At 60.8% G+C, this 26,692-nt stretch overlaps 2 protein-coding genes across 15 annotated transcripts in view; one reads left to right on the top strand and one right to left on the bottom strand.

The window, feature by feature from the left end:
* The first annotated feature begins 1,419 nt into the window (after positions 1-1,419).
* On the top strand, positions 1,420-11,661 carry STK25 (serine/threonine kinase 25). Of its 4 annotated transcripts, none has more exons than XM_032480773.1 (12): positions 1,420-1,558; positions 2,118-2,239; positions 6,461-6,691; positions 7,233-7,289; positions 7,789-7,897; positions 8,487-8,644; positions 8,731-8,916; positions 9,231-9,376; positions 9,570-9,684; positions 9,792-9,863; positions 10,847-10,983; positions 11,170-11,661. In XM_032480773.1, exons 2-12 carry the CDS (start codon positions 2,210-2,212, stop codon positions 11,207-11,209), a joined length of 1,281 nt encoding a protein of 426 aa, XP_032336664.1. In that variant the 5' UTR covers positions 1,420-1,558; positions 2,118-2,209; the 3' UTR covers positions 11,210-11,661. The 4 variants fall into 4 exon arrangements, with proteins under 4 accessions (XP_032336664.1, XP_032336663.1, XP_032336665.1 ...); XM_032480772.1 differs by having other exon boundaries at positions 1,422-1,575; XM_032480771.1 differs by having other exon boundaries at positions 1,464-1,637.
* An 89-nt stretch (positions 11,662-11,750) lies between these two features.
* The window catches only part of FARP2 (FERM, ARH/RhoGEF and pleckstrin domain protein 2), an 81,686-nt gene continuing 66,744 nt past the window's right edge, over positions 11,751-26,692 (bottom strand). For 3 of the 11 annotated variants that reach the window (XM_032480764.1, XM_032480760.1, XM_032480768.1), the window contains exons 14-28: positions 25,836-26,002; positions 22,553-22,642; positions 22,115-22,248; positions 21,614-21,695; positions 20,882-21,146; positions 19,965-20,152; positions 18,895-18,963; positions 18,208-18,297; positions 15,157-15,177; positions 14,867-14,949; positions 14,114-14,232; positions 13,663-13,823; positions 12,723-12,830; positions 12,423-12,574; positions 11,751-12,181 (exon numbers count right to left, since the gene is read on the bottom strand). In XM_032480764.1, the coding sequence (XP_032336655.1) occupies positions 12,112-12,181; positions 12,423-12,574; positions 12,723-12,830; positions 13,663-13,823; positions 14,114-14,232; positions 14,867-14,949; positions 15,157-15,177; positions 18,208-18,297; positions 18,895-18,963; positions 19,965-20,152; positions 20,882-21,146; positions 21,614-21,695; positions 22,115-22,248; positions 22,553-22,642; positions 25,836-26,002 (1,799 nt within the window). In that variant the 3' untranslated portion in view covers positions 11,751-12,111. Of the gene's footprint in view, positions 12,182-12,422; positions 12,575-12,722; positions 12,831-13,662; positions 13,824-13,954; positions 14,428-14,866; positions 14,950-15,064; positions 15,178-18,207; positions 18,298-18,894; positions 18,964-19,964; positions 20,153-20,881; positions 21,147-21,613; positions 21,696-22,114; positions 22,249-22,552; positions 22,643-25,835; positions 26,003-26,692 lie in introns of those variants that run through there. The other 8 variants (XM_032480762.1, XM_032480761.1, XM_032480763.1 and 5 more) reach the window with 8 other exon arrangements.

Genomic DNA, 26,692 nt, shown 5'->3' with positions numbered 1-26,692 from the left:
TGGTTTTAGTTTGCATTTCCCTGATAGCTAATGATGTTGAGCATCTGTCCGTGTGCTGTTTATCGTCCGTATATCCTCTCTGGTGAAGTGTGTGTCCAAGGCTGCTCTCAGTTTTTTTCATCGGGTTGTTTTGTAGCGGTTGGGCTTTGAGAGCTCTTTATAGACTCTCAATATATACAGGTGGGTGTGTGATTTGCGATTTTTTTCTTCCAGTCTATAGCTTGTCTTTTCATTCTTCTAATCGTGTCTTTCTGAAAGCAAACCTTAAAATTTTTGATGAAAGCCAATTTATCATTGGTTTTCTTTCTTTGTGGTGAAATATACATAACATAAAATGTATCGGTTTAATCATTTTTAAGTGTACAATTCAGTGACATTAATGAAATTCACATTGTTGTGTAACCATCACCACTATCTATTTCCAGGACTTGGTCATCACCCCAAAAAGAAACTCTGACCATGAAGTACTATCTCTCCATTTCCCCCCCCAGCCCCTGGAAATCTCTATTCTGCTTTCTGTCTCTTGAATTGGCCTATTCTGGATATAATGGAATCATACAGGATTTGTCTCTTTGTGACTGGCTTATTTCCCTCAGCAGAATGTTTTCAAGTTTCACCCATGTTGTAGCCTACGTCAGAACTTAATTCCCTTTTATTTCATTTACTTTTAATTGTGGTAAAATACCCATAGTATAAATTTGCCATCTCAGCAGTGCACAGTTCAGTAGTGGTAAATACATTCACCCCGTGCTACCAATGTCCAGAACTCTTTTCATCTTGCAAAACTGACACTCATGTCCCACCCCCTCCCCCAGCCTGGCACTTAACCTGCAACTTTCTCCCTATGCTTTCGGCTACTCTAGGGACTGCGTGTAAGCGGCGTGTAAGTGAGATCCAACAGTACTTATCCTTCCGTGACTGGTCACTCAGTTGGTCTTCAAGGGTCATCAGTCACGACAGGTGGCAGAATCGCCTTCCCTTTTCAGGGTGAATAATATTCTATCGCACACAGACCACATCTCCTTGACCTGTTCATCTCTCCCTGGACGCTGAGGTTGTGGCATGGGACAGGGCCCACGGGCTAGGGCAGGAAGCCTGGACCGTGGAGGGAGGAAGACGGGGAGGGGAGGATGGACAGCGCAGGTCGGGGGCGGGGCGGCCCCATCCCACCTGGCCCCGCCCCATCAGGCCTGGCCCCATTAGGCCCCGCCCCACCTGCCCCCGCCCCGCCCCGCGGCCTGCCGGGAGACGTAGGCTGAGCCGTTCAGGCAGCCGGACTCGGAGTCCCAGAGAGCCCCGCGGCGCGCCTGTGGGTGCGACACCACTCCGCCCCGCGGCCTGCCGGGACTTGTAGTCCAGTGCCTGCGGGCTTCCCGGCGCACGGCGAGCGAGGGACTCGGTGTCCCAGAGAGCCCCGCGCTGGTCCACGACGCTGCGCACCGCCGCCGCCGCCGCCTCCGCCGCCGCCGCCGCCGCCGCCGCCGCCGCCGCCGGGCTTTCTCCGGCCACCGCCGCCACTGCCGCTGCTTCGCGGGCTGGAGGGCCCGATCGTCCCCAGGCGAGAGGAGGCTGCGGGTGGGAGCCTTCGCGGGCACCGCGGAGCGGGCCGGGGGAGGCCGGGATGGAGCCCCCCGGAGGTGGGCGCGCTGCCGGGCGGGCCCGCGCCTGGGGCGGTTGGGTAGGGGGCCGGGCAGTTGGTGGGGGCCGGACAGTTGGTGGGGGCCGGACGTTGCAGGGAGTGGGGCTCGGGGAGGGCACTGGGGGCGGGGCTCGGCGGTGGGTGGGGCGGGGAGAGGGCACTCGGGGCGGGGTTGGGGGCGAAGGTCCTGGCAGGATTAAGGGACCTGAAGGAAGGGCGGAGGCCTGAGGGGCTTCGAGGAGTGCCCCTTGATGGGGAGCTCCTCAGGGGAGAAGTTGGGCTGGGTGGGGGCGAGGGGGGCAGGGGGGCAGTGGAGGGTCCTTCGCGGGGCTGGGGGGAACCCTTCTGACTCCAGCCTCCCCCCACCCCCCGGCTAGTTCCTACATGGTTGGAGGAGGGGGCGGCCTCCCGGCCCCAGGGGAACAGGGAGCCCCGTGTACCCCGAACAGGGCACCGAGCAGACCTGCTCTCTCTCCAGTTGACTGAAGCCAGTGAGCCGCGTTCCAGAGCCTCAGGGCGGAATCTAGGAGCCTCCTGGGGTTCAACGGATGGTCCGAGGGCAGCGTAGACATGGCTCACCTTCGGGGATTCGCCAACCAGGTAAGGGTTGGTGTCTGGATTGTGTGTGTGTGTGCTTGACACGAGCATTGACTGCAGAGTCCAAGAAAGGGCACTTCACCTCAGAATGTCTCATTTGAAAATCATACTGGGGTTTCAGAAGAGCAGCCCACCTCAGGGGTGTCGGGGGTGAAGGGAGGAGTGCTTGAAGGGGGCCCCTGTGGTGCACATCCGTCGGCAGAGTGGGGAGCAGTCCTGAAGTGCCCAGACTAGTGGGTGCGGGCTGACTCAGGTTGGCTGGTTGGTATTGTTTTGTGGGGCAGAAGCCCGCAGGCCTCTCAGAATAGAGCCACAGAGCTGAGGGTGTGCAGAGGCCTGTCTTGGCTTGGGTGGGAGTCCTGCGAGAACCTGGGTCTGCGCGTCTGGAGGGGCGGGGAAGGTCAGGGTCCACACTGGAGCCTCGGCCTGGGCGGGGACGTTCTGACCATGCTGGGCCGGGCAGGGGCTGTGGGGGCGAGGTTGTAGTCGAGAGGGGCTGGGATGCAGTCAAGCAGCAGTGGTGGGAGAGTCGCTCAGTGTTTCTGGAAACCAGAGAACACGTGTGTGCATTTCTCATGAGGGCAGGTGGAGAAGCGCTTGCCTCGGAGACGCCCACGGTCTGCAGTTGGTCGCTACACTCTCCGCTATGTGCCCTGAGTTTGCCTGGTGTGGGGACCCGCGGCAGGCGCCAGAACAGAGGGTCGGGGCAGCCAGCGTGAGGGCTTTCGGTCTGTACTTTCCCCCCGTTTTCGGCGTCTCAAAAGCAAGTGTGATCTGAAGCTGCGGGGCCGGGTTTTCCTGCATCCTAGCTGTTGGGTGTTGTCTTCTGTGATGTGTCGGCTCAGGCGCAGCTCAGGCTGACTGCTGTCAGGTGTCAGGATCTTCTCATAAGAAGAGTGTACCCTCAGATTCACTCCCGTGGGCTGCATCAGTGAGGCCTGGGTGCGCAGGAGCAACAGGAAGTGTGTGTCCATGTGGGGGGGAGGAGGAGCTGGGGTCAGGGTCCACCCAGGCCCAACCGGCTCCTGGGAGAAACCCAGAGCGCGGTGTGCGGCTGTTGGGCTGGGCATCCTGGACTAGCTCGCGTGGCCCCAGATGGGGACTGGGCTTGCCGACGATGCTGAGGTAAGCTGCCAGGTTTTTCACTCATCTTTGACATATTGTATCTGATAAATTACATGACTAAGACACTTGGAAAAATGCCTGGTTCTAGCTTATTTTTAAGAGCTATAGGAGTAGCTCCCATGGGTCCTGGAATGAGAAACTGGAGGTGGGAGCAGCCCCTGTACCTGTGTGCTGACAGTGCTTGGAGCTTGGCCTGGGCCCCCAGGTCAGATGCCCAGGGAAGAGGGTGCGGGCCCATAGGAGCTGAGGAAGGGACCCTAAAGGAAGGAAGCCCCTTTTGTCCTTTCAGGGGGTGAGAAAGTTGGCTTTTGTCAGTGGCAGGAAGCCTCACAGACATCATTTTCTCTTGAGTTGGTTGTCACTGGGTTCTGCGGGGCAGTCCCTGCATGGGGCAGGGAGGTGTGGCCCCCACAGCTTATGGGGAAGCCCTGGACGCCTCCTTCCCTAGATGTCTGTTCCCGCTGCCAGGGTCTGAATGCCCACGGGGACCATATGTGCACTTGGCTCCCACCTGTCGCGTGGTGGTTGGGGGTCGTTTGGCATTCTGCATTTTGTGGGGTGACCCTCATGGCAGGCAGACTGCTTGGTGGTAGCCCCTGACCTGGCAGCCCCAGGAGGATTCTCATTAGGCTGCTGCGCTGGGCTCTAGCAGGCTGAGGCTGAGGGGAGAAGAGGGGAGGGTGTGTCACTGGCCTCAGCCTGCGGGTGGGAAGGGGACCCCCAGAGCCAGAGGCACAGTGATGCCAATTAGTGTTGCCAGGCACTGGCCCCGCTTGCTCTGGGGCTTCTCCGAGGCCATCTCACAAGGAGAGGAGCTGTGTCCTTGGAGCCGTGGCTGGACTGGACATATCTCCTGGCTGCACCACCGGGGCTGGGGCTGCAGGGCGGGTTTGCAGGCTGGAGGTTTGCTGGATCATCATCTGGGGGCACCAAGAGGTGCTCATGGGCTGGGTGAACCGAAGGGCACCTGGGAAGGCGGCGTTTAGGCCCAGTGGGGGAAGTGCAGGCAGGAGGGGGGCTGTTCCCCAGACCTGGTCCCCACAGGAGCAGAGAAGGCTTTCTCGCTGCAGGAACTAGTCAGTTGCGTGGGCCAGGCGGTGAGGGGCTCGCAGGGCCTTGCGAGGCGGCCTCAGGTGAGGTTGGTTCCAATCTCAAGGTCCCCGTCCCCCACCCCCCCAACCCTGAGGACAGTGGAGCAGCTGTGCTCACAGCCCCACTCTGGAATTCCGGACTTGGGCTTCTTTAGGAGGGAGGCCCCTCCCAGCATGGCCGGACGGGCCAGGTGGCGCTCAGCTATCCCTGTCCTGCCCAAGCCCTCGACCTGGGCTTTGGGGACTTGCTGGCGGCAGGTGAGCTGCACATGAGGCTGCCGTCTCCTCCTTCACGGGCACTGGCTTTGCCTCTGGCTGTGGCTTCCAGGCTGAGAGGGAGGGTGAAGGGCTGCAGGCTTTAACTGGCTGAGTTGGGGTGCAGGTGGACACCTCTCCGGCCTTCTTGGGGTGCCTGCCTCTGGCCACTGCCTGGAGGCCAGCCCACACATGCCCACCCTTGCCCACCGGCCTGGTTTGGGAGGATTCTGTTCTTAGATGCAGCCCTCACTTCCGGCCTGCTGGCGCTCAGTCGTGATCACGTGTGTTTGCAGGTATGGGCCTCTGTGCCGTCCCTTTCTCCCCTCCTGGTTACAGACCCTGGGAAGGCAGCTGATTGGCAATTTCATGTTGACGTGCAGTTTCAGTCTGGAGCCAGATGGAGCCTGGGGGAGAGCCCGAGGGTGGAGGTGGTTCTGTGCCGGTGCTCAGAGCCCACTCTCAAGGACTCTCCCCAGGGCCGTGGCGAGCACAGCTGCCCTGCGATGGGTCCTCCTTGGCACCAGAGCGGTCAGTGCTCGTGCAGCTCAGCGAGTTGTGATGTCGCCTTTTTATTCCTGGCCGCTTCAGACGGGCTCCAGGACACTCTCAGGTCGATGGTGCTTGGGGGCGTGGGGGCAGCCCCTTTGGAAGGAGGTGTGTCCTGGTGGATTTGAGGCCGGGCAGGGCTTGGAAAACCATTTCTGCCTCTGTCTGGACTAGACGCCAGGCTCACACAGGCCCTGCCTGTGGGTCCCGGGGCGGCAGGGCCTGGGGAAAGCTCCTGGTGGCTTGGTGGAGGGAGTGAGGTGTTCTCAGGAGCCCAGGAAGCCGCGACAGCAGGAGCTGGGGGATGCCAGGGGTGGCGTTGTGGTCCTTCCCCACGCAGCCCCCACGCCGAGCCGACTCAGCTCCTGACACACCAGGGGTCAAGATCAAAAGCCAGACACTCATCTGCAGATGCCCCTCAGCCAGCTGTGCCCTGACTGCCAGGGACCGCCTGCCCCTGTGGCTCAGCGCCTCTCAGGCCTGGTCTGCTTTAATCTGAGGACTGGGTGGGGCAGTTCCTTGCGTTTAATTATCCAGGATCAAGCATCCAAGAGAGCCTTGGTTTTTAACTCAGTGCTGGTGTGCAGGTATAGCTGTTCTGAGAACTCATTTGGGGGCTTGAAAGGGAACCTGTTTTTAAGGGGCGTGGCTTCCAGGTGCTCAGGAAGAACTCAGTTAATACCTGTAGGTTTGGTTTTTTTTAACTGATAGGCTTTACTTGTAGAGCGGTTTAGGTTTACAGGCAAGGGAGAGAGTTTCGTGTGTCCACTGTCTCTCCGTGGGAGCTTGTTACAGTCGAGCACGCAGCATGGACACGCTGTTAGTCAGGAAGCCCCCGGCAAGCATGAGGTTTGCTCGTGCTGTGGTCACAGCCTTGTCAGGATGGTCTCCACGCCGAGATACCCACGCCCAGCCAACTCGTCCCTCTTAACCCATGCCTTGTGGGGTCCTCCCCACGTGTGGGAGCAGGTTGCATGTGACCTGTGTGGCCCCTCTGCACCCCCCCCCCACGGCCCTGGTCCCTTGGGAAGAGCCCAGGCCTCTCCGAGCTCTCTGGGGATGTTTCCCCTTGTGTGGGTGGTAAGTTTAAGTTTTCTGAGTGAAAGGATAAAAGAAACGAGGTAAGAATCTGGGTGAGCGTCCCGGCTCCTCCCGGCTCTCGGGGTCCCTGGCCACCCTCCTGACTGGGCTGCTCCATCCCCAGCACTCTCGCGTGGACCCCGAGGAGCTCTTCACCAAGCTGGACCGCATCGGCAAGGGCTCGTTCGGGGAGGTGTACAAGGGCATCGACAACCGCACCAAGGAGGTGGTGGCCATTAAGATCATCGACCTGGAGGAGGCAGAGGATGAGATCGAGGACATTCAGCAGGAGATCACCGTGCTCAGCCAGTGCGACAGCCCCTACATCACTCGCTACTTCGGCTCTTACCTGAAGGTGCCTGTGGGCTGGGGCCTGCTACTGCCACCGCCTCCAGGCACAGACACCCAGGGCTCCCTGCACCTCACAGGGGCTTGGTGGGGAGGAGAGGCCTGGTCTGAAGGGCGAGGGGCCCCAACAGGTGAACCCAGCCTCACAGTGGAGTGGGCCCCCGAGACACGGCAGCCCCCCGGGGGCCAGGTGTGTGGGGAGCCCCAGGGATGACATGTGGGGGCAGGGTCTGTGGGGCCGTAGTGACCCACCTGCCTGGCTGTGCCCCTTCCGGTGCAAGGATGGCATCCTGCCAGGGCTTTCCCAGGGTGCTTGGTGTGCAGGTGTGTGGAGACTGTGTGCCGGCTGGTCAGGCCGTTTCCTGGCCTGGTTTTGATGACGTTGACAGAGTGGGTCTCCCTGCTTCCGGAGTTTGAGGGGAGCCCATTCCTTGTGGGCCTCTGTGGGGCCGGAGTGCTGGCCGAGTCCCCTCTGCCGGGGGTGTGTCGTAGGGCTCCGCTCGTGGGTGGGCACTCTTGCTTCCTGACACGCGTTTCTCTGGTCCCAGAGCACGAAGCTGTGGATTATCATGGAATACCTGGGCGGCGGCTCTGCCTTGGACCTGGTAAGGCCGATACCAGAGCAGCCTGCGGGGCGGGACCAGACAGGGGGAGCTGTCTGGGTTGTCCTTGGCCCCTCGGGTTCCCACGGCCTTAGCCTTGGTGCTTCAGATGCTAATCAGGACCCGGGGAAGCCAAGAGCACCGATGTTGGAAGTCCATCTCCCCTGGCTGGTGTGGTGGGGCCTGGGCCTGGGCTGGCCTGTGGGGCAGGTGGGGTTAGTTCCCCCAGGAAGACAGGCCCAGGAGTGTGGCTGGGACCCTATTCTCAGCTGTTACCTTTATAGCAAAGGTGAAGGTACCATGTGTTCTCAAGGAGTCTCCCCGGCACCCATCTGACCTGACGCCTGGAACCTGTATTTCAAAAGTAGATAAACAGGCAGCCCCCACCACCAGTGAGGTTGCCCCTCCCTGTGGAGAGGTGGTCGAGCGCAGGCCTTGGCAGTGGGTCTGGGGTGGCGCTGGTGGGGAAGCTGAGACCCTGCTGTCTTGTCTGTGTCTGCAGCTTAAGCCGGGCCCCCTGGAGGAGACCTACATCGCCACGATCCTGCGGGAGATCCTGAAGGGCCTGGACTACCTGCACTCGGAACGCAAGATCCACCGGGACATCAAAGGTCCCCTGGGGCGCGAGGTGGCCTGTCGCTGTGTGGGGCTGGTGGCTGGGGGTGCCCCGCGCTCCCAGCCTGTGCTCCCCGTGGCCCAGAAACTGAGCAGGTCCTCCTTGCTCTGTTTCCAGAAGACGTGCGAGTCACGGATGGAACTTTCTTGGTTCCATGTCCCTGCACGTTGGGAAACCAGCTGTGCGCCTGGTGTGAGGAGGGGCCCTCCTTCAGCCAAAAATGAGAATTTTTGCTCATGGTCTCAGATCTGAGTGTGAGGTGTGGGTTGGAGCATCAGGCTGGTGTCCACGTGAGGCCAGGCCCCTGGGAGGGACGTGCCTGAGGGGCTCACGGAGGTGACTGCAGGGTGAGGGGATGGGTCAGGGTCACCTGTGTCTGTTGAGCGATGGGGGAGGCAAGGGCAGTTGCTCTGTTTGTGGGATCTTCCATAAGAGACAAATTCCAGGAGGCCCCTTGCGCTGTGGAGCCCAGCAGGGGTGCCCTGGGTCCGAGGGTGGCGGGCCTGGGCAGGAGGAGCTTCTTCAGGCGGCTGCCCTCAGGGTGGGGCCCCGGGGGTGACGCTGTGCTGTCCTGTGTCGAGCAGCTGCCAACGTGCTGCTCTCGGAGCAGGGCGACGTGAAGCTGGCCGACTTCGGGGTGGCGGGCCAGCTCACGGACACACAGATCAAGAGGAACACGTTCGTGGGCACCCCCTTCTGGATGGCACCTGAGGTCATCAAACAGTCGGCCTACGACTTCAAGGTGGGCGAGGCGGGGTTGGGACGTGGGTAGGGGCGTGGGGCTCGCGGTGCCCCAGCAGCAACGGCTCCCTCTGGCTCTCTGTCCAGGCTGACATCTGGTCTTTGGGGATCACGGCCATCGAGCTAGCCAAGGGTGAGCCGCCCAACTCAGACCTTCACCCCATGCGTGTCCTGTTCCTGATCCCCAAGAACAGCCCGCCCACGCTGGAGGGTCACCACAGCAAGCCCTTCAAGGAGTTCGTGGAGGCCTGCCTCAACAAGGACCCACGATTTGTAAGCCCCCAGCCCCTCAGCAGCCTCTGGGCCCCCCGCCTCGTTGAAGCAGCCTGGGAGGAGGCCTGAGAGGCTGAACAGGGTTCGAGCTGTTCTGGAAGTGGTGCAGAGAGGGTTCTGCCCCGGGCTGCGGTTGGCGGGAGCTCACGGAGAGCTCCCATTTGGGGTGGATGGTGTGGCCCCTCCCTGGCCCACCCAGGAAGCAGCAGTGGTGAAGCTTCCACCTGGCCCGGGCTGCCCTGTGTCTGAGCCTGGGAGTTCGGGGGCTCATCTCGGCTGTCCGGCGCCCAGTGACCCGTGTCCGTCCCCGGCAGCGGCCCACCGCTAAGGAGCTCCTGAAGCACAAGTTCATCACGCGCTACACCAAGAAGACATCCTTCCTCACCGAGCTTATCGACCGCTATAAGCGCTGGAGGTCGGAGGGGCACGGAGAGGAGTCCAGCTCCGAGGACTCCGACATGTAGGGCCCTGCCTGGCCCCCGGGGGCTCCCAGCGGGCACACCCCTGCGGCCCTGGGCACCATGATGCGGGTGGGGTCCCCAGGCAGGGGCAGGAGTTTGGGTGCTTGTGCTGGGCACCCGTGTTATCACTGGGCCCCATGTTTGAGGCCCAGGGTGCCTCGGGGTCCCATGACTCCTCACCTTCCTTTTCAGCGACGGGGACGCTGAGGATGGAGAGCAGGGCCCCATCTGGACCTTCCCCCCGACCATCCGGCCTAGCCCGCACAGCAAGCTGCACAAGGCGACAGCCCTGCATGGCCCCCAGAAGGTCAGCCGCCCAGGCCCCGTGCCCGTGCCAGGAGAGTGGCCGGGAGGGAGGGCCTCTGCCAGGCGCCCACTCTCTGCCCTTCTCACCCCGGTGACTTTGCCTTGTAGTCAGCGGAGCCCGTCAAGAGGCAGCCGAGGTCCCAGTGCCTGTCCACGCTGGTGCGGCCAGTCTTCGGAGAGGTGAGGGCCAGGCAAGGGGCCCGTGGTGTGGGGGCGGTGTTGCTGTTCTGCAGAGACACTTCCCTACAGTGAGGCTTGCTGGCCAGGCCGCCCGTGTGTGGGACTTCTGGTCCCTTGGAGCCCACGTGGTTGGACCTGTGGACCCAGCTTTCTGAGCGGACAGACCAGAAACGGCTGGAACAGACTGGGCCAAGGTGACCCTCTCAGGTTCCCAAGCCTGCTGGGGTCCTCTGGGGTCCCAGGGTGGCTCTGATCAAGAACTACTGTCCTGTGATCTTTTATCTTGAGCTGCAGAGACATGGGATGACCCCCTGTCTAGAGGGAGCTGGGAGATTTAGACCTTGCTGTTGGACTTTAGGCCCAGGCTGGGAGCCCTCATGGGCAGTCCCCTGGGGTCTCACGACCCCGTGACTTTCACTGGCTGCTGGGTGGTGGGTAGCATCTCCAGGCACGTGAGTCAGCCGAAGGCGGGTCGTGGGCCTGATTCACACCCACCCAGGGTGACAGCTGCCCGTGGAGTGCAGGGAGGGGAGGGGATGTCGTGAGTCCCCTGGCAGCAGAGCCTTTCCAGGGATGGTGGGGTGTGGGCACCCCCGGGCAGGGTGTTGGGCACAGGCAGGCCTGCTCCCACCCCCAGGGGCAGGAGTGCCTGCGGTTGGGGAAAGGGTGTAGGGGAGGAGCTGGGACGGTAACAGTGGCTGTGCAGGCACCTAGGGCCACGTAGCGGGCGCTTGTGGGGCTCAGCCTGGATAGCTGGATCAGAGGCCTCTCACCACACTGGGCAGCAAGGCCTGAGCAAGGCCCCACAGGGGGCAGGGCCTGGGGAGGGGGCTGCACCAGCAGCTCTAGGGGGGTGTGGGGCTCACTGCCCAGGGCCCCACATGCAAGTCACAGGCAACGGGCTGGAAGCCCCACCTGAGCCCCTGACTGCGCGCATGTGGGAGGGCGAGGGCCCGCAGCCAGGTGCACTGGGGTCTCCACAGCTCAAGGAGAAGCACAGGCAGAGCGGCGGGGGTGTGGGAGCGCTGGAGGAGCTGGAGAATGCCTTCAGCCTGGCCGAGGAGTCCTGCCCTGGCATCTCGGACAAGCTGATGGCCCACTTGGTGGAGCGGGTGCAGAGGTGAGCAGTGGGCTGGGGGGTGAGGCCCAGGACAAGCTTGGGGGTAGCTGAGTCCAGCCTTTGCTTTGCAGTCCCCACCCGGGGGTGGGGGGTCACGGGGCTGTCCTGGCTTCACTTGGGCTCCCAGAGCCCCCACCTCGGCCTCCATTGTGGGGCTGAGGCAGTGACCGGGCCCCTCATCCACAGGTTTTCACACAGCAGAAACCACCTGACGTCGACCCGCTGAAGCTGCTGTCTGTGCAGTGGGGAGGGTCCTGTCCTGAGCTCTGGGAGGACTGCACTGACCTGGAGCCTTTCCCTGCGGGGTCACGCCCCCACCCTGAGCAGAGGGCTGTTCAGCTGCCACGTCCCCTCCCTGGCAGGCTCAGCCTTCTCAAGCCCGTGTGGCCAGGTGTCCCCTCTGCAGGCTCGCAGGGCACCCGGCCACCTGGACTGGGGAGCGGAGACTGAGGGGGGTGGGTCCACCTCGTCCCGCCCGGGGCTGCAGTGGCCCCTGGAGGACATAGATTTGCCTTGTTGTGTGGGGTCAGGTCCCATGTCTTCGCATAAGTGCTCGTGTCAGCCAGAAGCTTTTGTTTTTTAAGAAAACCGAACTTTGCTTCCCTAAACGTTGAGGTTGAGGTGTTTTCATAGAACGTTGAGAGGCTCTTGCCACTTTCAATAAAGACCTGAACTGGAGACGTGCAGTGCTGGGCGGCCCTCCCAGTCTGGCCCCCAGAGGCCTGTTCTAGGCATCTGCGTCATCACAGTGCTCACACCCGGCCCACTGGAGTGGGGAGCAGCACACGGGAGGTGCCCTTTATTCACACGTGGTCAGCACAGCACAGCTCAAGACTGACAGTTACAGGGACTCTGCTTTCCACTTTGCAGAGGTATGTGGGGTGGGTGCCAGAGCGGGGGCCCTGCGCCCCCCAGTTCGCCCCACCTGAAGGCACCGGGCACGGCACAGCTCCAGCTGGAGGTTCCCATTCCAGGCCTGGAGCGGGCAGGCGAGCTCTGGCCCCATCAGTGCCTGGGCTGGGCCGTGTCTCCTCCAGCACACACGTTCCTCTGGGTGCCCTGCAGCCCCGCCCACCACCAGCCCCGCTCTCCTTCCTCAGCGCTGTCCTTGTCCAGGCTGGGTGGGCCTCACGCCTCCTCCTCGGGGGGCCTGGCCCTCCCAGGGCAGCTGCTGGCCTTCTCGATCACCTCCATCCACCTGCGAAGAGGGTGGACTATCAGACCCCCGAGATGCTTGCTTGGGGAAGCCGGGTGTGGACCAGTGGGCTTGTGCTCAAATATTTCCCCAAGAATGACCCAGATGTGGAGTGAACGGGACAAAACAAAGGCCACTTAGATCCCTGGAAGCAGAACTCAGCCCTTCTCTCCAGGACCCAGAAGACTTGCTTCTGGTGCCCTTAGGGGCACCTGCAGACCCAGGCTACCTGTAGCAGAATTACCTCCTGAACGTGTATTTGCTCTCCGCCCGGAAGAAGTAGATGTGGGACTTGAACTGGAGCTTGAAGACATGCTCCTTGTGGATGCCATCAGCCTCCCTGGGGATGCTCACCTGGTAGCCCAGCAGCGGCAGGCTGGCCAGGGGGTAGTCATCCTGGAAGGCAGCAGGGCACGCGGCTCTGCAGGCGCCCCCCCCCCCGCCCTCTCCCCGCACCGTGTCAGTGGGCTCTGGGCGCTGGTAAAGCAGCGGGTTCGGGGCGGGCACAGGGAGCCGGGCCACGGGCTCCAGTTGGGCGCCTCACCTGATGTGTCTTGTAGAAGAACAGGCAGAAGTTGGTGAGGACCACCCAGAGCTTTTGCCAGCCACTACTGTTTTTGAACTTTCTTAGCAGATACCCTGAAAGCTGGTTCTGAAAGGAAGAGGAAAGCATACGGGCATTGGTGTCCTGGGCCCCAGTCCCAAGAGCATGCACCCTCCTGGCTTTGCCCCCACAGGCCGCCTGGAACGGGGGTCTCCCCAAGGATGCAGGTCACCCTGAGGGTCTGTCTTGGCTCCGCTTGCACCGGGAGGAGCAGCAGTTTCCATCCCCGATGCCCTGCCTTCTGGTATTTGTATTTAAGTCTGACCAGCGGGGTTAACAACCCTGAACAATGAGGCCCCAGGTTCATCTGAGTCATAAGTCCCCTGTAAGGATCACCTTGAGCCAGGTCAGGGAGGCGTTTGGCGGTGGGCGTGGGGTGGCATAGACACTGGCAGGTAGGAGGGCCGACCGAGTCCTGGCTCTGCGGCGGCCCTCTCCTGGCACCCCTGGTGCCCTCTGGCTGGTGCCACCACTCCTGTCCCCACCCCTCACTCGGGCGAGGCATGCAGGGCCTCCGCAACGGCCCTGCACCCACTAACAGACACTGGGACGGCGCAAAGGGGTGTTCAGGAACACTCTCCCCATCCTGCAGGTCCCTGTGTGCCGGCCACGCTCTCCTGTGCCCCACCCGCCTTCTCGCCTGCTTCATGGGTCCCGCCACAGGCTGCACAGAAGCTTAAACCACACCAAGCAGGAGGTGGCCCGAGGACTGACACGCTCATGCAAGTGGCCCTTCCGGTCACGGAGGCGGGGGAAACAGCCAGCCCAGGGCGACGTCCCTCCCAGCCCATGTCTTGGTTTGCTTGGGCCCCGTGTACGCCCTGCGGGTCCCAGCCCCCTGCCCAGCAGCCCCCCGACAGGGCACTCGTGGCGGCCACACCTCAACGGCCGCGCTGCGGTCGGCTCTGGAGACGCTGGTGCTGCGGTGCCAGCACACGTGCACCGTGGTGTTGGCCCGGTGCCGGCCCTGCCCCTCCAAGGGGCCCCCGGCACCACGAGCATCTTCTGACTCCTGCTCCAAAGAGACCTCGTCGGGGGACCCTCGGGGAGAAGACAGCCTTTGCTCAGAGGAGATGGGACCTGCAGGGCTAGTGAGCTGGGCTGGGCCCTGCGGACAGGCACCCTTCCTGCCCAGGTCAGCAGCAGGAGGGGAGCAAAACCATGTGCTGCTCCTGCCAGGAGAGCTCCTGGCCCCTCCTGCCACCGCCTCTACCGTCCTTCCTGAAAGGAGCGCGTGGTGGGCTCAGCGGGCAGGCTGCCCAGGGCGGCCACCCCACAGGAAAGCTTCCTTGGGGGCAGTGGGCCCTCTGCAGGGCTCAGCCAGGACTCACTGCGGGAAAGAGCGCACACCATGCTGCCCGGCAGCCCCAGGGCCGTGCCACTGCTGTGCTTGGCTGCGTCGATGGCGGCCTGCAGGTCCTGCATCCACTTCTCCTTCTCCAGCTGGGTGCTGTGGGCGGGGCCGGGGCTCAGCTGCTGGGCAGGACCCCGCAGCCAGGGGCTCCTTGCTGCAGCCCCCTCGGGGTGGAGGGCAGAAGGTCAGGGTGCCCATTTCCCCCACTGCTGGAGCTGCGGGGCTTGGAGAGGAAGGAGGGGCAGCCCCTCGCTGGACCCTGGACCAGGGGCTCTCGCAGGTAATTTGTTCCTGAAACAAGGTTCTTAAGTCTCTGGTCTGAAATACGAGGTTGGGTCCTGGATCATAATTAAGCTGACGCGATTTCCTGGTGGGAGTCGAGAGCCTGTGTGCTGACATCAGCCAGGACCCCTCAGGCTGGGAGCTGAGAGCCAGACGCCACCCTTTGGAAGGTGCTGGGAACACTCAGCTCCCATAGGGGAGGGACGGAGCCCAGCATGGTGCTGATGGCCACAGGGCTCCTTGCACCAGCCCGCCTGTGCTCCCCTCATGTGCAGGGCCAGAGCACCCACACCCCTGGACCCGTTCCATTCAGAGGGCCCCCGGCGACACATGGCCACTCTCCGTGACCGACAGTCTTGTGGACATCGGCTCCCAGCTGGGGCGGAGCTGTTCTTGGGGTTGCACTCTGAAGCAGTGCTCATGGGGCCTGTGTCCCCAGGGCCCCTACCTGGCTGCCACCACGACTGTTTTCTGAGCCGCGTAGATGGTGAAGCAGTGCGGGGCGGGCCACTCGTTCTGGCGCTCTTCCACCTGTGGCGGCGGGGGAGGAGGGTCAGGACCGGGAGCCAGGCTGGTGGACCCGAGCTTGCAGCATGACGCAGGTGGTGTGGGAGCTCTGTGCTGCCCAAGCCCATGCTGACTCTACCAGGGGCTGCGGGAGGCACGAGGGATCCCCACGCCGTGGCGCCTGCTGCCCAGGTGGGTGAGCTGTGGGCCACGGGGCACCCAACTACTCACCGGTGGGTCCAGCACTATTAGCTGAAAATCAAGCACAGGAAAAAATATTGAGCATTTTCGTTGTTGAAAAGGGAGTGGACAATTCATTTTATAAACCTGGTACCAAACCTAACAAAGTCAGATTCAAAGAAACACCCATACAGACTAATCTCAATTATAAGTGATTAAATGAAGTAACTCCAAAGTAGATACAACCTGATCAGATCTAAAAGCACAGACAAGAAACTGTCCCGTGACCAAGTAAGGTTATTCTAGGAATGCAGGACGGTTCGGCATTTGCAATAGAATGGATAGAATTCACCCCATCACAAAGTCAAAGGGACCACTTCTCCATGTGCTGAAGACACCTTTGCCAAAACCCAACCTGTTACTTTTGATCATATCTCTTAGACAGAAACAGAAGGAAGCTACGGTAACATGATTGAGTTTTCTCCAAGCCAAGAGCCACCGTCCTTCCCTCCACAGTCAGGGTGGAGGGCTGGCTGTGTGTCCCCAGGGCCAGCCAGTTGCAAGTATGGCTGCCCTGTGCTGAGCCCGTGGGACACGAACCTCTGAGCTTCATGCTGGACATAAAGGACCTGAAACTAGTATGAGCAGTGGCCGGCCAGAGAAGGCTACCAGGACGTCAGTGCCCTAAAGTGGAAATCTGATGCAATTTCAATGGAAATCCCAATGGTGCTTCCTGAAGGAATTTGTCCCAATGATTCTAAAGTTTATTTAGAAGAATTAAATACTGGAGAATAGCTAAGAATTTTTTTAAAAGGAGGACAAATGAGGCAAGGGAATGAACTTGGCCACATGGTGACTAACCCTTATAACACACTAAATACAAGAGTGTAGATTGACGCTGGGACAGAAGTGCAACAGAGTGCCCAGGAAGAATCTGAGTGTAAAGACAAGAATTTTTTATATGATAAAAGCAGCCTTTGAGATCAGTAAGAAAATGACGGAGCCAACAAAGAATGAGAAAGCTGACTATGTGGGGAGAAGATGTTAGGCCCCAACCTAAAAACATCAGAAACAACACACTTTAGGCAGATTAGGAGAAAAATAAAGCCGTAAGTGTACCAGGAAGAAAAGTGCCAATAGAATCCTGGTGTGGGAAGACTTTCTGGACCGGCACCACGGGCAGAAACCCTAAAAGGAAAGACAGATCTGACTCTGTAAGAACATCGAAGTTCCCTCCTTCAGCAAGTGTCTGGCAGGGTCTCGCACCAGATGCTGTTCCCGGAACAAGACAAACGGTCCTGTGCACGGAGCGTACACTCTCCAGCATAAAACCAACTGCAGGCAACATGGACGGGAACTACTGTCTAGAAAGTACCTGTGGCCTGAGAGGGTTGAGAAGTACTTCCCCTGCATGTGACAAAGGTAACAGACCAGTAGGGACCAGAGGAATGGACACGACTGAGGGCCTCTGGGAAATGGCCCCGAGGCCTCGCTGGCCATACAAGGGTGCTCCCCCTCCATGCCGGAACGGTGACGGGGCGGGGTGGGCACCAGGGCTCCGCAGGCAGGGAGGAGGCAAGTTCAGACGCGCAGGTGGGAAGGTCACACCACGCTCGCTGAGGTTTCTCTCAGGGACATACTTAAGGATGCCCAGTAAGACAGAGATCCAGTGGTGTTGCTTCTAACTCTGAGAAACCAGACGTAGCCAAAACCTGCAGAGCCGGGGCTGGGTGAATAACCCAGGGCCTGGCCCCCTAGCTGGGTGGTGGGAGCCCAGGGGACACGGGACGACACTGGAGATGAGCTGTGGAGCAAAACCAGTGCAGGGTCCGAGACAGCATGTGGATGGTGTCTCCTCTGGGCGGCAGAAACGCCCGCCACGTCTTGACAGCAATGCCAATGGCACCCACCGCAGGGCGGTGAAACCAGGAGCGGTTTCCATCTCACACCTTCAGGAGCTTTTCTATGATGAAAGCATGATTTTTAAAAGTAAACATTAAAGCAGATGGGAGTCCTTCAAGCCCACCTCTTTCTGCTGAGAGCTGGGAAAGCTGCGGCAACTGGCCCTCCCCGGGAGTGGGTGCAGGGCCCAGCGCAGGCAGGTGGCAAGAAGGGCTGGGCGCCGCCAGGGAGGACGGAGCTGGTGCTACTGGAATCGGACCGATGGGTTGGACCTGCCCACCCACACCTGGGCGGGGGCCTGGAGGGGACGCAGAGGACACCTCAGCACGTAAGATGTTTTGGACAAACAGCACATCTTTATAGCAAAGGCCTGAACTTGGCCTCTAGCCTGCCATTCCCACAGGTGGGCTGCAGGCTGAGCACAGGCTTACAGGGGGTCAGTGTCCACACGGGAGTCTCTCCAAGACCTTCAAGGCCACAGAAGCACTGAGCACAGAGCAGGCCAACAGACTGCATCACGTTAAAATGAAGAATTCCCACTCACCAGAGACAGTGCTAACACCCCGGTCGCACTGGGAGGGCGGGGACCAGACCCGCCCATCCGTCTGGCGGGTGGACAGAGTGCTCACAGCGCGGCCCAGGCCCGAGACGACTCTGGGGCTGAGCCTGTGTCTCTTCACATGGCAGGGGTGATAGGACAAACTAGAAGCCGCCCAGCACAACTCAGCGGAGGTCACCGGGAGCGTGCCAAGCCAGTCCTGACTGGCAGCCCGCCTCTCTCTGGCGGTGGGGTTAGCCGTCCTACCGTTTTAAAGCTGTGTGTGTGAAGTGACTAATTACGATGCTGTGAAGAACCAAAATTGTCGGAGTAAGAGAAAAAAGATGCAAGTATAAATCAAGGAAGTGGAAACTCTCCAGCCTTCAGAATTAGTGATTCAGGTTTCTCTCTGAAAGGCTGTGTCAGCCCCCACCCCTCCAGTGGCTCGGTGGCCCCAGCGTCTCACTGGGGTTTTCACAGAGTTTCCCACCAGAGGACAGGGCGCCCTGGGAGCCACAGGTGGGTTCCGGCCGGGAGAGGGCCTGGTCCTGCAGGTGCCGCGGGCTCAGGCGGGCTGTTTGAGAGCCGGGAACAGCAGCTGTGACAGGTTGGAAGGGAACACGCAGCCCAGCAGCTGCTCCCCCGTGGCGGGGACTGCTCACCAGCATGCCGCGCAGCGGGAGGAGGCCCCGCATCCGGAAGCGGCTGGTCCCCGAGGCCCCTCTGCTCGTGTACAGCAGCACGTCTGAGAACTGAGAGAGGGAAGCTTTAGAGAAGCGATTTGTGAAAATGAGTCACAAAGTTTCAACAGCTGAGCAGTCAGCAACATCAACGCCACGGGCTCGCGTGTGGTTTTCAGCTTGCTGGAGGTTTTTAGCAAAAAAGGGGTTTTTATTTCATTCATACCAACATTTCTGACTAGAGGTAACCAGCCACCACGTGACCCAGCAGGCCTCCTGGGCCAGTGGGTGGGCACTGGTTTGCAGCGGGAGGCAGTGGGTTGTTCTGGCTGGCCTGACACCGTCACCCTCTAACTGGGCGCTGACTGGGCGTGAGGAAGGCAGCTGATGCAAGGGACCCCGGTGGCAGCAAGGACTTGCTGGGAGGACCTCGTCTCCCAGGGTCAAAGCCAGGACCTCCAGGCCAGTGAACGAGACCCTGGAACTAGCCTCTCGGCAGGAGCAGAGCATTTCTGCAGCCACAGGGACGTGGACCTTTCTACCTTCTGGGTTTTGCTCGCCCTGCAAGACAGGTGTCCAGAACCCGGACTGAGGGCAGTGGTGGCTGGGGAGAGTGTTCTGCAGCCCTCACCAAGCTCCTGACGCAGATGAGCTGCCCGTTCCACCTACCAGAAAGAACATTCTCGGCTGCAGGCCTTGCTTGGTGAGTGTGTGGAGGCAGCCCTCACGGAGAAACTCCTGAAAGACAGCGTCATGCCCCTGAGCAGCAGCGAGGCCGCCTCGCGGCCATCTACGCTTCTCTGAGCCCCTGGTGGCCCCGCCTGCCCTCCCGCCCAGATGCCTCCTCCTGCCCGTCTGCTGCCCTCGGCCACCCGAGGCCTGTCCAGGAGCCGGGTCATCGGGGCCCCAACAGTCTCGGCTCCCACAGCCTCGTCTCCCGTAAGCGGCTGGGCTGAGAGCTCGCACACCAGGCAAAGAGTGTGGTCGAGAAGATTCTGGAAGGTGCAGCCATGGAGAGTTCAGCTTTGAGAAGAACTGGGCGGGGCCGCTTGAAAATGGGAGTTAGGAAGATGGGACACCTGGTTAACGGGTGACCTCTCCGGGTCAGCTGCCGCAGCGGTGTCTGAACAAAGGATCCCTAAGACCACAAAGGCTTCAAAACCCAGACTGAGACCCTCCAGCGGGGCTGGAGATCCGGGGGGAGCAGCCCTACGGGGCCCTGGGCAGCCCTTTGTGGAAAGAGGAGGGCGCAGCCCCCTAGGGGAGAAGAGGGGGCCCTGCCTCCCCCAGGCCAGGCTCGCACAGCTGCCTTTGGGCACAGACAGCAGCCCGGCAGCCCAGCTGGGAGCGAGATCCCGGGTCCGGAGCGTCAGATTTGCCCAACCTGCTGGGGCTCTTCTACCGTCTGTTGCTCCTTTGAAACAAACAGGAGAACGGGCTTCCTGCCCCGAGAGCAGCCGGTCAACCCCGGCCTCCTGCCTTCGGAGGAACCAGTGAGGGAGAGGAAGGGAGGACTTGACCTCGTGATCCTCCCCAGCCCAGTGCCCCGAGGCTGGGAAACCCGCCCAAATCCACAGGCCAGCGCAACCCCCCCCCCGGCCGCACCCCAGAAGCACGAGCAGCACTTTGCTTGTGCATGTATTAAAAAACCGTTCAACTGCACACTTTGCGCTGTATCTCAGTTAAAAACGGGAGGAACCCAATCAGAAAACGTCCTGGAACAAAGTAAAGGCACTCACCCTGTCGGGAGCAACGAGGTTCTCGATGCCGACCAAGTCCCGCTGCAGCTCTGTCAGCTTCTGGAGGTTTTCCAGGCGGACCAGGCTGTGCTGGAGCTCGGAGGTCACCTCCGTGACGGCCTGGAGGGCGTCTGCGCAGAGAGGCTCCTCAGCACCGGCCCCAGGGGGACAAAGCCTTCCACCTTCCACTGTGGGACAGGTTTTAATTCCAGGAACGACCCACTCCAGCTCCTCACAGGACTGCCGGGCGCAACCGTGGGGAATCCCTGCGGGCCCCCTGAAACTTGGGCTTGTCGGCCCACACTGCTGAGCAGCCAACACTAGGCTTGGTGAAGAGACAGTCTGCAAATAACCGCCTAGTGCTGCGGAGGAGCAGGGTTTGCTCTTTAGGGAAAATGATTTTACTAGAGTTTCAAGGCTAAATAATTTGGTCCTTGAGAACGTTGCAACCTTCTCCTGGAGTGGAGGGGCAGGTGCTCATCTTACAGTTTAAGCAGAAACAGCAGGCTTACAATCAGGGAGGGGAGCTCGTTCAGAAGAAACACAAGTCCCCGCGGCCCTGAGGCGACTGGAGGCTGACCGGTCCGGCCCACCCCTGCTCCCCCAGCCCCGGCGCCGCCCTCGCTGTCCCCGGCAGCGCCAAGGGGGCGTGCGCAGCGTCGCAGGGCCCGTGCTGTCCCCTCCCCGTGGGGAGCGTCCTACTTGCGCCCCCCACGACCGCGGGGACCGGCAAAGCCCAGCGCGGCCGCGGCGCACGCTACAGCGACGAAGGGGCGGCCGCGCGGGCACCCGGCCCCGCGCTTCCCGCCCGCGTCTACACTGCAGCCTGCGGTCGTGCTTGTGGGCCCAGACGTGCAGGCTTATTCCTTGCCCCTCCAGCGCGAGCGACAGACGACGAGGTCCGTGCGCGCACTCACCGCGGCAGTCGGCGCGGTCGGCGCGGTCGGCGCGGTCGGCGGGGCGGGGGTCGCCAGGCCCGGGGCGCGCGCACAGGCGGCCCAGCAGGCGGCGGTAGTGCAGCAGGCGCTGGCCGGGCTTCAGCAGGAAGGCGTGCAGCGGCAGGTAGCAGACCTTCTGCAGCTCGAACTCCCGGCACACGGCCTCCAGCCTCTTCAGGTGCCGGCTGGCCTGCTCCAGCTCCTCCAGCACCTGCGCCAGCCTCTGGAAGCGGCCGCCGAGCGCCTGGGGGCGCGGCCCCGGTCAGCGGGCGGGCGGAGGCCGACCTCGCGCCTCCCTCTGCGGCTCCGCCCCCAGGTGTGTGTGGAGGGGGGGGCGCCCCTCCCCCCCCGACCCAAGGCGGGACCTCCTGACCCAGAAGCGCTCCGAAGTCATGGGGGCGCAGCTCTCGGGGGAATCCCGCCCCGGCGGGGATGCTGCACTGGGCGGTGTATGGGGGCGCCGTCCTGAGGGGCGCTGCCCCGAGAGGACGCTGCCGTGAACAGGACGGGCCGTGGGGCACGCGGTCCTGAGAGGACGCTGCTCCGAGGGGAACGTGTCCCGGCGGAAGAACGCCGAGGAACCCTGCTCTGGGGACCCGCGGGCCTGGTAGGTCCTGTCGGGATGCCTTCCTGCGGGAAAGGTGCCCTGAGGGTGGAGCCACCCTGACAGGGTGTCCGAGGGGCCCGGACTGGAGGCGACACCAAGCACACCTTTAGCTGCAGCATGTTCCTGCGCAGGATGTCCCCGATTCGGCAGCGGCCGCGGCCGCCCGGTGCGCTGGCCGATGCTTCCCTGGGGCAGAGATGGATGGACTGGGTCAAAACCCTGCGAGAGCTGGTGGGATGCACTTGGACCGACGCCAGCGCTACAGCCAAGGACCCGGACAGAGACCAGGAGGCAGCGGGCCGCTCCCCACGCGAGGGTCATGGGCAGGAGGGTCCCCACTTTAACGTGCTTCACTGGCTCTCCCCTGGATCAGGGCGGCCTGGGCCTGTCGGTGGGGCCACCTCCTCCTTTAAAGTGTTTCCAGGAGGGGTGGAGCCTGCACAGGTCCTGGGCTCAGTCCCAGTCCTCCCTCATTAATAAAAGTAAACGAACAAATCTCATTCCCCTCCCCGACCCCACTTCCAAACAAGAAAGGAAAAAAATCCGTATGTCGAGGAGACGATGGCTCCCTTGAGTTGCAGGGCCTGGGCGGGCAGGGCCGTTACCAGAGTGCCAGCCTCTGCTCCACCTCGTGCAGGAAGCCCTTGTGGAAGTCGTAGATGGGGTCCACACTGGAGAACAGCAGGTGCATGAGCTCAGCCGGCATGGCGTCCTCCTGGACCAGCGTGCTCCGGAACCACTGCGGCGGAAGAGCCGGCTGTGGGCGTGGCCCCCGGATCCCTGGCACCCCCGAGGCCCAGGCTCACTGCCTGGTTTCCACCATACAGGGGAACATTCTAGGCAAAAAGCTTCAAGTGGATCGATTCCCAGCTTCCTAAATGGCTGGACCTAATATCCTGACCTTAGACGGGTTTTAAGGCAAATATAGTTAACAGAACATATACATGCAGGTCTCAAGACCACCGAGGAGGGATCCCCGGTCTCTGGTCCGGATTTAAGGAGCATTAAGACAATCAAAGTAACAAAGGAGGCAGGTCGCATACCACAGTAATAACTTCTAGATCCTTCAGGTATGTTTGCTCCGTGGTGAGGATCTCCTTCGCTATGAAATAGGCCTCGTCCTCGGGTGGGCACTGCAGGAAGCAGACAGCATGAGCCTCGTGGCCAACTCTGTGCCACTCGGTCTGTTCTGCTCAGGTCAACGCTGTGTGTGGTCTTCGGTGACTCCTAAGATTTACTTCTGGGTAAAAGTCTAAGCCCAGTTGTACCTCCTGCAAATGTTTCTCTCATTTTCTCTTACCCTTTTCTAAAAAAGAATTTCAAACATCAACATTTACTGAAGCTTAGTACTGGCTTTGTGATGAAATTACCGTTCAGATCTCACTCCTGGGCTGTAGCGGGTTAGCACACAGCTGCCCGAGTGGCTGTGCCGGCAGGCCTCTGAGACACTGCAGGTTCTGTTCCTGAGCACCCCGATAAAGCCAACACTGCAATAAAGCCAATCACATGAAGCATTTGGCTTTCCAGTACATATAAAAGTTGTGTTTACACTATACTGTGGTCTGTTAACGCGTGCAATGGCGTTATGCCCCCACACAAGGTACATACCTTAATTAAAAAATGCTTTATTGCTAAAAATACTAACGATCATCTGAGCCTTAAGTTGCGGTAGTAACATCAAAGATCACTGGCCACAGATACCACAACAAATCAAGATATAATAATGAGAGAGTCTGAAATAGTGTGAGAATTATCAACATGTGACACAGAGACACAAAGTGAGCAAATGCTGTTGGAAAAATGGCGCCAATAGACTTGACACAGGATCACAACAAGCCTTCAATTTGTTTAAAAAAAAAAAGGCAGTATGTACGAAGCACAGTAAAACAAGACCTGCGCCTATATGCATGTGTGTGATTATAAACCATTAAGCCTAACTCACAAAAAGGTGATTAAAATCGCCAAACAGCCTATGTTTTAATGGTGCCTGATGTTGGAGCATGCGGCCAGCAGACCATGATGCAGAGCCAGACGTGGCCAGGCCCTAGGAGCCCCTAAGTCTCGGCCGGGCACTGCCTGAGTGCAGGGCCAGCAGGCAAGCCAGCAGTGATGGGGTCTCTGGAGCAGGAAGGGGGCGCCACGACCCCGGCACAGCACAGGCCTCAGCCACCTGGCCCCCTCCAGCCGCTCCACAGCCCCTCCTCCACCTCTCCCACCTGGCAGACGCCCCTACGCCTGCTCCTGCTCCTCCACACATCCTACACGTCGAGGACTGACTTAGGGCTGACCTTCCCTGCGTCCTGGGACATGCCCAGGAACAGAGGTCCCTGCCCTTGCGCTGAGGCCTCCTAGGAGGAAACAGGGAGGAAGCAACCCCAGCTACTGGGGAAGTCACGGGTCTGGGCGGCAAGTCACAGGACAAAGGGAGCAGGTGGGAGTGGAGGTGGAGGTAGGGAGGCCGGCCGGCTGCCTCCTCGAGCGGGTGGGGCACCCTGGGAGGTGGGGCCAGCTCAGAGGTCAAGGATGAGGGGAGGGTGGGTGGCGGGTGAGAGAGGTGGTCCCTGGGGGAAGGCAAAGTCTCCGGGGGGTCTATCTGAGCACATCATGGTGTGCTGGCCCCAGGATGAGTCTGGGGAGCCCAGCTGGTCAGGAGGCACAAGGGAGTGGTGTGAGGGGCGCCCCACACATTCTGAGGCCGGTTCCGAGGATGCCAAGGGAAAGAGTGCTGGGGAAGGCCGCAGGGGATGGGTTTGGGGAGGAAGGTTGGTGTCAGGTCTGAGCCAGCAGCGAGAAGCCAGCTGGGAAAGGAGGTGGGCTGGGGGCGGAGCCTGAGGGCCGGCTTCTCCCCTGGGCCCGTCTACCCGAGGTTGTGGCAGCAAAGCTGCTCCTCCCATGTGTCCTAGAGGCCACTGCTCTGGCGGCCGCCCTCTGGGCCATGGGGAAACCAGGAGGCTCCACTTGGCCTTCACAGCTGCCTGCTGTCTTCCCTTCCTTCCCTCAAACGTCTGATGGCTGCTTCTCACAGCAGCTTTTCCCAAACCCCTGCTGGCAGCCAGCCCTGCAGCATCTCCTGGGAGTCCCACCTCATCCCTTGCAGCTCTGCCCTCACACTGCCCTGGAGCTGCGAGTCACCTTTCCAAACTTCAGGCTCTTCGATTTCTTTTTGGGCTTTGTACTATTAAAAAATGACTTTTTCAAATCCAAACTCAGTAAAATCTCTTTAAGATGCCATATCCCGCCCAGAGTTTGCATGCCCAGTGAGCTCTCTGGGGACAGAACTGCCCCTGAGAGGCCCACGTTCACGGTCTGGGAGGTCCTGGCCCTCCCTGCCCTGGTACCCCCTCAGCCAGGCATCCCAGTTTTGGTCTGGAGTCCGGTACGGACTGGGGACACGTACGCAGCAGTCAGGAGCAGCTTGTGGATGGTGGCCTGTGTGGCCTGGGGCTGACCTCTGGTTTCCAGGGCAAAGAACACCTAGGGAAACTCAGTGGAGAGAAAGCAGAACGGCAGCTGCTCTGCCGGCCGCGCTCCAGACAGACCTGCCCAGGCCGCCAGTCAGGGCAGAGGCAGGGGACTGTGCTCTGTGCGGTGCGCTGCTGCCGCCCCCACAGCGCAGTGCCCACAGCAGGTGGAGGGGCACCTGCTACCTGCACACCTTTCCAACACGGTGGGTCCTCACCAATTTCTTATTAAACAGCGGAAACAGCATGTTTGGTGGGAAACAAGCGGGCACACGGCAGGGCAGCCAGGGGCAAAGGCGGGAGCCCAGGGCTTGGCCAGCGGGTTTCCAGCCCGTGTGCGACTGTGGCGCGTAGGAACACAGACGTGGCCCCAGGCCCTGCCAGGAGACTCGTCAGTGAACGTGGCGGCTCCGCCGGGTGAACCTGGGGGCCGGCGGGAGAAGGGGAGCCCACGGAGGCGGCCATGAGGCCACAGTGTCACTGCTTCCGAAGCTGCCTCCACCCTCCACCGTGAACACACACGCCAAGCCCCTCCTGCTGCCCAGCACCCCCACCCGGACGCTCTTCCAGGACCCACTGCAGCTTCCAGCCCCAGTACCTCCCTTGGCCCCAGACAAGGGGGGCCCTCAGGAAAGCCCTCCTTGGCACCCAGACCTCCTCCCAGCCCAGAAAAGCAGGGAGTGGGGAGGCTGTGGGCCCCACGCCCCCAGGACCAGCCTTCCACCGTCAAAGGCACGAGCCCAGTCTTGGCCGGAGGTGCTGGTGGGTCTCAGGGTGAGATACTGGGGGGCCAGCCCCCACCCGCTCCACCACCCCCAGCCCAGGAGGTTTGCAAACACAGGCCCCGCAGCAAGCCCCCGCCCACCTTGTGTCTCGGCTCCTCCTGGTCGTCCATCCCAGCTCCGCCAGCGTCGCTGAGGACGGGGCTCAAGCCCTGCTCAGCTGGGCCCAGAGGCACCTGGGATGTGGGGCTCAGGCTCGGTGGGCTCTTCTGGGAGGAAGGAGAAGGCAGAGGACTCTCCACAGAAAGGCCTGGAAGTGAACGGGGCGATGGGGAGAGATGAGAAAGGGCGGATGTGGGCAGACAAGAGGCCCCGGGGTAAACGGGCAGGCAGAGCCTGGACCACACGCAGGCCGCGGTGTGACAAGAGAGCAGAGAGGGCGGCCGGTGACCGGGTCCCCCGGGGGCCTCGGGGCGCGTGGCTGTGCCGGGACGCAGGGGCTGGGGCCACACACGGGTGAGTCAGGACCAGGCCGGCTGATCCAGGGGAGACGCCGTCTGCCACGCGTCTAAGGCTGGACCACGCAGAGCCACTCACATACTGGTCTCCACTCCCCTGAGCTGTCCATGAGCAAGGATTCTATTTTGGTTCTATGGAATTATACCACAAAAGTAATCTGATACTTAAATGTTTCCCCTTCTTAAAGCAATGTTTGCTTTTGACTAGATAGAAACCAAAATTTTGGTCTCGTTCTGAGGAGGCTATGAGGTATAGTCTATCAAACATTCTGCAATAAATAAAATTCTCCAAGGTTCTAATTACTTCTAATGTTTTTCTATGGTGAATTAGGAACTATTAAATGCCAAACTTGAAAGATACCTTAATGCAGAGTTATAGGCGGGAAATCTAAGTGCAGTTTAAAATGATTTAAGACAGAAATTTACCTCAGATTTATAAACGTGTAGTGTTTTAACACCCAATCCACCATTATCTCTAAGTA

Source organism: Camelus ferus, chromosome 5 (assembly GCF_009834535.1).
Source record: "Camelus ferus isolate YT-003-E chromosome 5, BCGSAC_Cfer_1.0, whole genome shotgun sequence".
In the NCBI taxonomy this organism is placed as follows: Eukaryota; Metazoa; Chordata; class Mammalia; order Artiodactyla; family Camelidae; genus Camelus; species Camelus ferus.
This window is presented reverse-complemented; position numbering and strand designations above follow the sequence as displayed.

Excerpts from the sequence above, each read along its gene's own strand:
- STK25 (XM_032480773.1), top strand. The coding sequence starts at position 2,210 with ATGGCTCACCTTCGGGGATTCGCCAACCAG. Across the intron at positions 7,290-7,788 it reads GCGGCTCTGCCTTGGACCTG|CTTAAGCCGGGCCCCCTGGA; the intron begins GTAAGGCCGATA and ends CTGTGTCTGCAG. Across the intron at positions 9,377-9,569 it reads AGCTCCGAGGACTCCGACAT|CGACGGGGACGCTGAGGATG; the intron begins GTAGGGCCCTGC and ends CTTCCTTTTCAG.